Source organism: Trifolium pratense, linkage group LG3 (assembly GCF_020283565.1).
Source record: "Trifolium pratense cultivar HEN17-A07 linkage group LG3, ARS_RC_1.1, whole genome shotgun sequence".
NCBI classification, from domain to species: domain Eukaryota; kingdom Viridiplantae; phylum Streptophyta; class Magnoliopsida; order Fabales; family Fabaceae; genus Trifolium; species Trifolium pratense.
The window spans coordinates 41046235-41059307 of NC_060061.1; the positions used below are offsets into that span (position 1 = coordinate 41046235).

The 13073-nt window shown below is 31.6% G+C and overlaps 2 protein-coding genes across 3 annotated transcripts; one reads left to right on the plus strand and one right to left on the minus strand.

Moving 5' to 3' along the window:
• Positions 1-682: 682 nt before the first annotated feature.
• Positions 683-12759, minus strand: LOC123916122. 2 transcript variants are annotated; one of them, XM_045967497.1, is made up of 11 exons: positions 12417-12699; positions 10781-10847; positions 4359-5213; positions 4080-4232; positions 3782-3889; positions 3568-3681; positions 3265-3337; positions 3109-3134; positions 1787-1850; positions 1566-1691; positions 683-1484 (listed from the first exon to the last, which is right to left on the minus strand). In XM_045967497.1, the coding sequence occupies exons 3-11, from the start codon at positions 5211-5213 to the stop codon at positions 955-957; spliced, it is 2049 nt and encodes a 682-aa protein (XP_045823453.1). In that variant the 5' UTR covers positions 10781-10847; positions 12417-12699; the 3' UTR covers positions 683-954. The 2 variants fall into 2 exon arrangements, with proteins under 2 accessions (XP_045823453.1, XP_045823452.1); XM_045967496.1 differs by having other exon boundaries at positions 4080-5213; positions 12417-12759.
• Positions 9680-10265, plus strand: LOC123915113. The gene is made up of 2 exons (XM_045966263.1): positions 9680-10028; positions 10132-10265. Exons 1-2 carry the CDS (start codon positions 9680-9682, stop codon positions 10263-10265), a joined length of 483 nt encoding a protein of 160 aa, XP_045822219.1.
• Positions 12760-13073: the final 314 nt, after the last annotated feature.

Genomic DNA, 13073 nt, shown 5'->3' on the forward strand with positions numbered 1-13073 from the left:
ATCCAGTAACCGAGACATCTTTGAATTAATTTCACCTTTAAATTTTTAATTGGTTCGCTTTAAATTAAAACTCTCAAAACTTTTCTAACTAATCTTACTGTGTGACTCTCTTCTCCCCCTTATTTTTGTTTGAGTTTCGAAGAAAAATACAACTAGGCTAAACCAACGGTTTCACTGCCCTATCTGCGGGTCTTACTACCTGGACCACCCAGCTATTCAGCATCTTCTTACAAAACAAGCCAACACTCAGGGTTATGGGTTGAATCAAAAGCAAGATAAGTAAAGAAAAGAATTTAAAGTCATAAATTAAAGCTTAAAAAATTAAAAATTCTAAGTTCTATTAACTCAAGAGGTCTCAGAACCGTTCAGGCTCTGATACCAGTAATATGGGGATAACACATTTTAATCTTCCTTCACACGATTTGTCTTCCTTCACTAAAACTCAATAGTTTTTCTTCAGAGTTTTTACTACACTCATTGTCAGAATTTGTACAAGTCATCCTCATCTCAGTCGCCCTCGCCGCTGTAACAACATCCCGTCACTTGGTTGAAATTTCGCTGCTACTAAATACCTCGTCAGTGCGCTATGGGAGAATCATGAAGAATCATAATTTGAGTATTGCACCAAAGGTTCTTGAAGTCTAACAAAACTAAATCATAATTTGAGTAGTGCATTGTTTAATGACCGATTTAATCTTATCCATTGATATGAATTTAACGGTCGACAATTGATCCTCTCATCTCTCACAATAATAAGTCCTCTTACTTGTGTGTATACAAACAATCAATAATAGTTTTAAATATACAAACATAATAAGACGGTTTAGTTCATTTCAGATGAGAAATGACGAAACTTCATATCCAAGGAATAATCAATACTGAAGGATAAAAGTTTACGAAGTGAAATTCGTATGGTGTTATCAATGAAGAAATGAAAATACAAGAAAATATAGTCTAGTATCCAATAGGGGCGCTTAAAGCTGCCTCTTGTTGAATGATATTCTCCAAAACAGCTTCAGAGGATGTTAGTTGATGTTTAAGATCCTCTATCTTCAAACGCAGTACTTCAACATCCTTTGTAACTTGTTGCTTAGAAACTGATAGATTTTTTAGTACATCTTGAGAGACTTGTAAATCAGGAAACAAAGTGCGCCTCTCGATACCATCAAACCAATCTTTATCAAAAGCAAAGCTGCGTGCATCTTGTAATAATTCCACAAATTCAGTTTTGCATGAGCCCAATACTTCCAACACGCTATGAGTTTTGAGGAATTTCAATAGCTCAGCAAGGCAGTTGTAAGCATAGCCCTTGTATTTATTACTAAGTGAAGTGTCCCTTAAAAGAACTGAAGGATGATTTACAAGGAAATCATTCAACAAACACAAGTTCTCATCATCCAAATGCTTCTTGGTGACCAGTTGCTCAAGCTCCCTCATCACAAGCAAAGAAGAACTTAATTCTTCTACTTTTTGAGAAGGGTCTCCTGAAATCATAGGAAAGAATAACTAAACCTATTTGCGCACAACAAAGTTAATAAATAATCAAAATTCATGCAATAAAATACCTTTAGAAGGAACCAAGGGAAATTGAGATGGAACAGGAGATTTGGAAATTGTTTCTTCATTATTCTTAGGAAACTGGTCCTTGATATTTGAGCTTACTTTCTTCAAAGCATCATCATTCCGAGAAACTAAACCAATTGTGAGACGAAAAAGTTCAAAATCAAAAGGGTGATGGATTGTGAAGTAACATAAGAGTGAAAAAACATATTCAAAGCATTTTCACCTTGATTATTGGTCTCTGTAGTGGCAATGAAAAAAGCTGTGGCTATTTGGTCATCACCATCTTCCTACATATTTAGTTCAAACCAACAAATCATATTATCATATCTTAAGTCTGAATATGATCAACCTTACAATATTTAACACGATATTTTTAGTTTGGAAGAGCCTAATTTCACAACAGATAAGATTTAAAATTGTAAAAGAATGTCAATGTTAAGTCTCAACAATTATTGAGCAACAATTCCTTTTACTTTGGGTGCAAGCTTTTTAAGCAACAGACTTCTTAGAATTGAGAGTTGGCCTAACTCAACCCTACAAAAACCGGCTTGTAAGGTGAGTATTATCCTTACTTATAAACACACATTCCGACCATCTCGCAACCGAAGTGAGACTTCTTAACACACTCACTCACGCCAAGAACTATTGGGCTCGGTGTGTGGATATAAACGGTGGGTGGCCCGATTATGGAAATCTGATAACAGGTAGCCTAACGGATCGTGGAGGATACTCTGATACGATCATATAATTGAGAGTTGGGACTAACTCAACCCTACAAAATCAGATTGTAAGGTGAAGATTGTCTCTACTTTATAAACACATTTTCAGGTCATCTCGCAATTGATGTGAGACTTCTTAACAAAACAAAAAAAGATATTCTTTATATCAAAATTAGTTTGAATTTTGATTCATAGGAATTCAATCACATGGCAATTATAGTTGGTTGGGTGTTGAGTGGGTGTCTCCTCCTGGTATCCTAGGGTGTTTTGAGGTTTTCTTAGACATGGGTATAGGAAAAACAAATTCGGGTGGATGTTAATTTGGCAAACTATTGTGTGGACTATCTAGAACTCCCGAAATGATGTTTTTGTTCTGAAGGAACTTTTTTTGCTAAGTGTTTGGTCGATAGGGTGAAACTTTCATCTTGAAAATGGTGCTAGGTAAAAACTCTGGCTCCGCCTGTTCCTTTTACGAGTGGGGTATGCACCCTATTTTTTGCTGGAACCGGTAGAGTCTGTAGGGGTGTTGAGTTGGGTCTTCGTGAGGTCTGATTGATTGAAGGTCTCTTGTGACTGTCCTTCTTGATGGTTGATCCTTGCCCCTCTCTCTGAGGGGTCCTTAGATCTTCTTGTGGTGGTGGGTTTTCAGTTTGCCTTCTTGTAGAATGTATGTGTTTTTTAGAGGTTGAATGAGTGTACTTCTTTTGTATTATGAACTTTCTCTTATTCCTTTTGCAAATTATATATAATACTATTATTTGCCATTAAAAAAAAATCACATGGCAATTACTAATCAAATAATGGACCATGATGATGAACTTGCTACCTTTTCATCTATTTGAGAAGGGTCCCCTGAAAGTATAAGAAAGAATAATTAGTCTTTTAGAGCACCATATAATTTTTTAAAAAATAAATTGAAGATAAAATTGAAAAGGGTGATGAGGTAACTAAAGAAGATAAAATTGACCCAAAGATCCTTCACCTTGATCATCATTAAGAGTCTTTGTCAAGGAAATTGGAGGAGAAGCTACAACTATTTGGCCATCACCATATTCCTACATAAAGTTTTAATTGTTTGTAGGATCAGCCACACTATATATTTTTGTTTGGTTCGCTATATAAAGATAATTAAGAAAATAGAAAACAAAAGAATCCAAGTTTCAAAAGCAGACTCCATTTTTTCCTCTTTATATCAAAATTGATTTAAAGGTTTGATTCTTATAAACACACAAGTAAGAAAAATACCATGTTAATTTTAAGACTTTGATACATAAAATAAACTCACTAGTGAAGATGTAGCCGTTGGACCTAACGAATTAGCTGATTTTGAATGAGTTGACGATGTTATTGTCTTGGCATTAGCTGATGTAATTCCATCTTCAGAACTTAACTTTATACCCTGAATCAAATTAAAAGGATGTTTAAGTTGATAGTATAATTCAAAACCTGCATTGATGAAGAGTCAAAAAGATAATACAAACAAAATAGAGGAAAAATGCCTTTTGTTTAGGAGCAACGTCTGATTGTATAGGTGGTTCATTCTTTGTTTCAAAAATGGTGGACAAAGAAGGTTCTGCGGCTGTTTTTCCTGATGTAGAACCCTCCAACTAATTGCATAGCATGAAAATGTAAATTAGTTGCAGCATATTTTTAAATGGTTAGAATTTCAAAAATGGTTAGAATTTCAGTAGAGATTTCTTCATCTTCTTGGAATATAGAACATAAGAGGAACAATTCCTTGGCTTTTTTATCCTTCAAATTATCATAGCTAAACTTCAAACATTTATAAATGTCAACCTTAGTGTCATCAACACCGGCCATGAGCATAGGATTTTGTAAGGAGTTTAAGGCAGCATCCCAATTTTCTTGACGTTTTTCTCCCTTCAAACTTCTGGCGATAGTAGCAATTGCAATTGGTAATCCTTTGCATTCACGAGCAATTTTGCATCCCTGGTCAAGAATATTTTTGGAGGAAATATTACTTAGCTCAGCATGCCTTTTGAACATTTCCCATGCCTCTTCTTCAGATAAGAGGTCTAGTTGAATTGTTTTTGCACATGACATTTGGTTGCATACCTTAAAATATCGTGTGGTTACAAGAACTTTGCATCCTTTGTGATTATCACTATTTGGAATCCCTATGTCTTCAAAATTGAGATCATCCCAAACATCATCCAATATCACAAGAATTTTCTCACCATTGGTGAGTCTGTCCCATAGCTGTGTAGGCCGGGTTGACTCATTGGTGGCCCTCCATTCCAATTCCAAGTGTCCAGCAATATCATCTTGAATCTTTTTTATATTAGGAGTATTGGACACTGTAGTAAAGATGACACGATTAAATTGCATTGAAGTCTTAAGTTGTTTGCCCACTTCTTTTGCCATGGTAGTTTTTCCTGTGCCCCCCATCCCATGCAATCCAATTGTATAGTAACTGTCATCTTTTAGTGCATTCAAAAGCTCATTGTATTTCGACTCCCTAGTTTTAAAAGAAATGTAAGATTGAGAAGAATAACGCTCAACATCTGGAAGACTACGGGTGAGTTCAACATTTTCAAGTTTCTCTCCCTTTACCATCAATTTTTTAATTTCCTCCGTTTTGTTTGTCAACTCCTCTCCCCTTTTATATAGCCATATGCAATCAGGGCAAAATCCAAAAAAACATCTTTGTTTTAACTTAGTGTTCTCTTGAATGAGCTTATTAGCTTGCTTTTCCCAAAATTGAGCATTAGATTGAATATCTTTACCTTTTTCCTTTGCCTTTGTAAAACGCAGTGTCATAGTTTCCCATTCTGCTTCCAATTTTTCCTTCTCTAATTCAAATTCGTTGGCAATGCACTTGTAGCAAAATAGATAACGTGATTTTCCTATTACACCGTTTATCAATTTCTCTACAAATGTCTTCCCCAAATCTGTCGAGATACCCTCCATCTAAATCAAGTTCCATAGATCAAAGTTAGACATAAAAAACTTACCATGTATTTGTTTATTTTTTTTTCTAATTAAGTTGAATGAGAAACAAATATAAAATTAAAGGTATATGTAGATGATCAAAATAAAAACAAAATGCTAACTGTATTTTTTTTAGAGAGATACATGGGGCCAAAAACTCTCATCAAAATAGGGGTGGAAATAGGTCGTGCAGCCTATAGCCTAACCTACTCGTTTAGTAAAAAAGCTAGGATAAAGCTTCTTAAAATCATACTGTATTTATTTAGTTAAGTATGTTAACTGTTAAGCATAGGCTTGTTAAACGAGACAATCATATCAGGCTTTTAAAAATCCCAATAATTAAACTTAGCCAACTTATTCGTCTTTTTTGGGTATGTCACTTCATTGTTTATTTTTTTTATGAAAATGTCACTTCATTATTGTCACACCAAAATATACGAATTAATATATTTTTAGATAAAATTATTATTTTAAAAAAAGATAAAATTATTTTCAGGTTGTTGTTTTAGAAATGAGCCTCAAAATCGTATCGTTGGGGCATACAACTCACGCATGGAAAAATTGTTAGTTACTAATGAATACGTAAAATTTAGTTTTTTTTTTTTATATCTTCTATATTAAAATGAGAATAATTATAATATACTATAATTATAAAAAGTTATATATAGGCCAAACATTTGTCTCTAAAAGAATCACTTAAATATATATATTTCATAATATTTTTGAGAAAAAAAACAATTATAATACACCAATTATAATTTTTATAAACTTAATTGTTTTCACGTTTTTTTGTAAATGAGTTACTAAAGATTGTGATAGAGCTTACGATTCATAAATGATAAAATTATTTTTCACTAATCAATTAGTTATAGTTAAATTTCTTTAAATCTTCTAAGTAAAAATGAGAATAAATATAGTATTCTAATTATATTATAAAATTTACTATAAAAGTGAAACACATGATAAATGTGAATAAAACTTTAGTTAAATTTAGTATTTTTTTTAATATCGTCACCGTATTAGTATAAATGAGAATAAATATACTAAACAAAACTACAAATGAGAACTTTGCATTCTTTAACGTTATTTTTTTTTTTGGAAATGGATCGCTAAAGAAGTTTTTTTTTTTTGACTTACGCTAAAGAAGTTGTTGGCATATACGAGTTGAGATCCTCTTCATTTTCTATAATTTCCATTTCTTCCATTATCAAAGTTTTTAAATGTTTTTGGATGTATAAAAAATATTTGGACTCATTTAATACCATATTTTTGCATTTATATTCTCAAAACTATATAATAATGGAGGAAATGAAAATAATGAGAAATGAAGAGGATCCTAACTCCTGAAATGTACAATTTATACACAATATAAATATTTGACATTAACCAATTAATAAAATTTTGCATTTTTGATTTAATAGTGTCGATATAAAAATGAGAATAATTATAATACACTAATTATAATTTTATTTTTCCGAATTTTTTTTTATACTTCAATTTTTTAATGTTGCTTTTTTAAAAATGATTACTAAAGAAATCATTGATGCATACAATTTAAACACTATTTAGAGGCTGTTTGTTACAGTTTTAAAAAAAAATCAGAATCTAAAAATAATCATAAAACAATTAAAAAAGAGAAGCTGCTAAGAGTAGCTAAAAATTGAGGTTATTTAATAATTAAAAAAAAAACATTTTTACATTTTTTTTATAAGCAACGTTTTTACATGTTGTATCCAAACAAATTAAAAATTATATTATTAAAAAAAGTGATTTTTATTACAATAAACAAACACAAAGTAAATTTTACTTTTATTCTATTACTAATATATTAAAATCGATTATCACCAAAGTTACTAATTTATCCTAATTACTTTTAACCGCGTTGCAAGTTTTATATCATTCATTGTAATTTCACTAAAAAAAATATTAAAAAAATATAGAAATAATATAAGATAAATACATAAAAAAAGAAGATGATATGCTTAAAAATAGAAACAAAACATATATTATAGATTGAAACAAAACAAAACGAATATATTCTCATAAAAATAGCAACAAAACAGATTAATACGATCAACTCAATAATTTATTAAAAGAAGACAAAAAAAAAGTCAATAAAAAAATGATAGGAAAAATAAGATTAATATGCATAAAATTAAGAATATATAAATAGAAATAGAAACATAAACAATATTTTTCATTAAAAAAATACACTATTAATAATAATATAATACTAATAAAATAAAATTAATCACTATCAAATTTACTAAATTATCCTAAATATTCCTAATCAAATTTCTAATTTTTTATTAAAAAATATACACGGGACTATTATTTGTGACAAATACATAAAAAAATTTGTGACAGATACATAAAAAATTGGATAATTTATCATCGATAATTATTATCAAATTTATTTATTTAATAAGTTTTACAAAAAAATAGCACAATAGTTTCACTTATATTTTCACAATATTATATAACAAATTATTAAATATTTTATTCTAAATAAATTTTCTACCTTAATATAAATGACAAACTTAAATATCGAATAAAAGTCAATGACACGTGCAAATATACGGGTCTTTAAACTAGTTTCTATAAAATCTCTAAAAAATAATCTCTAAATTGTACTGGTCATATTTGTCTTTTAACTACATGTTGAGAGTAGGATTTTGTTGTTATTATTGTTGTCAAAATCACATTTTAACTCGTAAAATAAAAAAATGTTAAATCGGATGTAAAATCGTTTTTGGTAAACTCGAAGAAAAAATGAGTTTAGATCACATGACACGTACTTTCCCTCCTTTCAATTTTTTTAAATTATTTTCTTCCTTCAAACTCAAGGAAACAAATTTGTGGGCCAAAAAAGTCATCTCCCTCTCATTTTGTTTAAGTGGGACAAAAATGAAGTTAAAGAAGAGGGGTTTAGTTTTCCATTTTTGTCCTCATTTCTTTTATTAATATTATTATAGAGTGAGTTTATGTGATTAATTATATATTCAAAATAAATTGCGAAAGTGTCATAAAATCATTTTCTGTATATGAGTAGACTTGTAATGAAATGATCCTTAGTTGTTTTGAAAAGATTTTTGAAAATTCCTATTTAGGTACTCTCCAAACTGAAACAAGCTTTTTCTTCATTTCCGAAACGACGAAAAGGGATATATGGTTTGAGTCGTGTTAATTTTATAGCTGATTAGTGTTGCTTTATAGACATTATAATTTGTCTATCGACTGAAACAAATGGTAAGACAAAACTAGCAACCAGATAATATTATGTCTCCAAATCAGTTGCTAAGTTGATCGCTAAAAGTAGATAACATTAATTTAATAAAATGGTCACAAAATAAATCGCCAAACTCCATCTCTATACATTCATGTGATTTGAGATGTTTTGGAAATCGAAGTTTAAGAGGATGCCCTATGTTTATTAATTCTCAGAAGCTTAAGGCTCTAAATATTTGTATAATTACTTGTAGAGCTTCATTATTATATCTTTTATGTGGTCATGAAATGGTAAGACTTTGTTATGAAAGAAATAACTAAGGAGAATGAGAATGATGACTCAGCAAAGTTGGTTACAAGTTGTGGAGAGGGAATGAGAAAAGGGAACAGAGAAGCGACTAATCGCCAATTGCATAACAATCACACTTACTACTAATGCAGATTGCTTCCATCTCCTTCATGAAGCTCTTGAGGCACTCATTCAAAAGCAAACCATGCCAACTCAACAGAGTCTTCCCATGGTGCAATGAACTTGATCGAACAACCATTTTAGATACGATCTGTTAAGCTCGATTTTTCCCGATTCGACGAGGCAATGTATTGCACTGGATTTTTAAGGTGGAACAATTTTTCGAGTATCATAACACACCATATTCCGAGGTTAGTGATTTTGACGGTACATTTGGATCACGACCTTGTTTTGTGGCTTCAAATGAATCAACGATCACACCCATTTCGTTCATGGCATGAATTTATGAGGTCATTAGAAATGGATTTTGGCTAGTCAGCTTTTGATTGCCACAGAGCAGCTCTATTTAAGCTGAATCAATCAGGATATATTGGTGAATATTGTAAGAGTTTAACAAACTAGCAAACAGGGTGTACAGTGTAAGTTCAGAAGTGCCCTCAGACAGTTTTTTGAGTTGAGCTCACCAATGGATATGAATAAAATTTTCCAAAGTGCATTGAGAAAATTAATTCTAGTATTTTTCGATGATATCTTCAAATATAGCTCTTCATGGTCATTCCTTCTGCAATACTTTGAATGGGTTTTACAAGTATCACAACAATATGAACTATTTGCAAAACTGTCATGTGGAATCTAGAAAAGGAGTTTCCATGGATGCTAATAAGATCAAGGATGTGTTAGCATGGCCTCCTCCAACAAATTTGAAGCAACTTAGAGGCTTTTTGGGATTAACTGGATATCATAAGAGATGAAAGTGATAGAGCAGCTCAAGGGTCATCTGATGAGGGCACAACAATTGATGAAAAACCAAGCTGATAACAAACGAAAAGATGGAATTTTCAACGCAGGAGACATAGTTTTGGTCAAGCTGCAACCTTATTGTCAACATTCTGTTGAATTAAGGAAGAATAAGAAATTATCAACGAGGCAGTTTGGACCATTAACAGTCATTGAAAAGATAGGAAATCTGGCCTATAAGCTAAAGTTCCTTGCAACTGCCAAGATACATCCAGTATTTCACATATCTCAGTTGAAGGAATTTAAGAGCAGTAACGAAGAGCCTTATTTTCGTTTACCTCTCACAACATCTGAGACAGGTCCAATGTTGTAGCCTACTGCTGTGTTAGATGCTCGAATGCAACTTCAAGGCAATCAACATATTCCACAAGTGTTGATACAATGCTAGTGGGAAGACTTCAGGGAAATTTGTGACAACTATCCAGCTTTCAACCTTTGAGGACAAGGTTGAGTTTAAAGAGGGGGGTATTTTTATGAAAGAAATGACTAAGGAGAATGATGACTCTGCAAAGTTGGCTACAAGTGGTGGAGAGTGAATGAGAAAAGGGAGCAGAGCACGTGTAACAAACGTTAGGCTCAAGGACTATAAAATAGGCATGTGATGAGTGTGATTGTTAGGCAATTTGTGATTATTGGTCTCTCTAAAATTCTGTTATTCCCTCTGTACTTCCTTTCTGCACTGAAATAGATCCATCTTTTCAAAAGAGGATCCGTCTTCATTAATAACATTATCTTTGTGAGTATACTGTTAACAGACTCTCCTATCCTATGAGTATTTCCTAGTGGATATCAAACTTTGTTATTTACTTAAATTGGTATCAATCCAGTGTTATTTTCCACTTTTAAACAAATATTTGAGAAAGTTCAAACATTGCATTCCATCCAATATCTAAGTTTGAGATCCATTAAGCAGATTTCTAAATATCCAATTTATCTTTGATAATGATAAACCAAGTTAATCATGTAGAAAAGTGAAGTGCAGATCGAAAATGGAAATCATATGCAAATAGAAAATCTGAGAAAGTAACAAAATGATAAAGTACTCATTTACCTCAACCAATGTTTGTCTTTTGACCAGTATAGAGTTCCTTTCTCCCCAGCAGCTAACATCTACTCATCTATAGAATATGAAGTAATATAAACTATCATTCATGTTCTGAACAAACAATAGAAGCAATTCATTTATAGATTCAAATTATGCTTTAAATTTATCAACATTCTACATACTCTAAGGAGTATAGCTAGCTATTCATTTAAAGCTTAATTATTGGTCACAAATTTATCATCCATTAATTTCACACTTTTGGTCTTTCTTTTACAATCATTCTTAAACGACATAAATTCTATCTGATAATTTATCTAAGTGACAACAATCATTCAAGATAAATAAACGATATATATAGTTTTGCTATATTGTCTATGTAACTATATGAATCATAATTACAGATAGCTTCACTCATTTTGATTGTTGTGACTACATAGATTATACTCAAAATAAGTACTAAATTTACTTTTCTTTCTAAGGTGACATTGATTAGATATAGGTTATGAGGAATAACATCTTTATTTTAAAAAGGGAACCATATGATTGTTTGTTACTTTATTTCAGCACATGCTCAAATAGTATGAACAATGAAGGTGTAGTGTTCACTGCAATTCAAGTTCTGCAGCATAAGGTGTACTCCTCCTACTGTGCCAATGATTTAAAGCTTCAATTGGAATAGGTCAATGTAATGATGATGAGATATGAAGAAAACATGACATGGAGAAACTATGAAGGGAGTACTTTGTTCGGGTTTCAAGTGTGAGTTGTTAAGTCTCACATTGAGTATATGAAGCTAAGATTTTGGGTTGAGATGTGGCGTCTATCTCTTGTGGTCTTGGAGCATTTGACTTGACGCTCCCCTAGACGTCCCAACAAGGGGTATCAGATTCAGATCAACAAGAGAGATGACCCGATGCTCCACCGGACTCTCCCCAACATGCTTACTATAACTAATAACCCTTTGTAGGCTCTATTTAAAGAAATAGTCTCGCCTGGCCTGAGCCTATGCAGTTTACTACAGAAAAGGTTAATAAATTTATAATTTAATCAAAGTACAAATTAGTTTTTTTTATCAAGTAGCCTAATGGCTAGAAAATCTACCCTTAAGGCGGATAAGTAGAATAACCGGTGTACAAAAGTACAAATTTTAATATATAAAAATAATAATAGCAGTAAAAATATTATTAATATTTACTTAAATAGGTTGACCTAGTAATACAAAAGGGTTTTTTAATAGTGTGCAGCCTGACCTTTTTACTTACATAGGCCGATAAAAAAGCTCTGGCATGGTCAATTTAAAGAAATAGTCTGGCCTGAGCCTATGTAGGCTAGGCTATAGGCCCCTGTAGGCCGGTCTGGCCCATTCCCACCCCTAGTTGAGATGTGGTATCTCTCTTGTGGTTTTGGAGCATTTAGCTTGACGCTTCCCCAGATTTCCCAACAAGAGAGGTGACCTGACGCTCCACCGGGACTCTCCCCAACATGCTTATTATAACTAACAACCGTTTGTAACTAAATAGCTTATTTCTAACTAATAGATAATAATTGATTATTACTAGTTTCAGTTAAATTGAGTATGTCAAAATAAACATGAAGGTGTATTGATAAATAAATAAAAAGAAGTGGAAAAGCTGTAGCTTACAAACAACATGAGTAGCGATTATTATTTGCAGTATGAATGAACAATGAATCTTCTTGCTTCCTTTTTAAATTTGTGGAATAAATTTTGTAGTAGCAAATGTATTTGAAGTTCTGTTGCGTTGTTGTGTAGAGATTATATATATAATAACAGCTTTGAAGGAATGGAAATAGAATCAGTAAAGGAAGTAATCGAAGGAAGGAAGGAAGGAAGGAAGGCACAAAGCAAAGCACACATTCATTGATTGATTGAGTGAGTGAATCGTATGATGATACCAAACTAAGCAACCAAGCAAAGCACAAACAAAATGGAATTTACCAAGAAAAGAATTGTACCATTATACCTCAAAAAAAATTGTACCATTATCCTCAATTAATAAAAGGAATTTTTTTACTAAACTTATTTTATCCTCTATTAATAAACTATTTTTATAAAAAATATTATTTTTAAAACAATTTTTTTAATTCTATAGACTTTTTTTAAAATTTCAGATAAGCAACCGGTAGTAAAAAAATAAATAATGGGGGGCAAATGTTAAATGGGGTAAAGTTGGGGGAAAATTGTGGGGTTAAAGTTGTGAAACTTAAATAGTTAAAATTAAGAAATTGAAACTTGAATGGCCATAATCAGATAATGGTGATATTTGAAGGGTTAAAACTG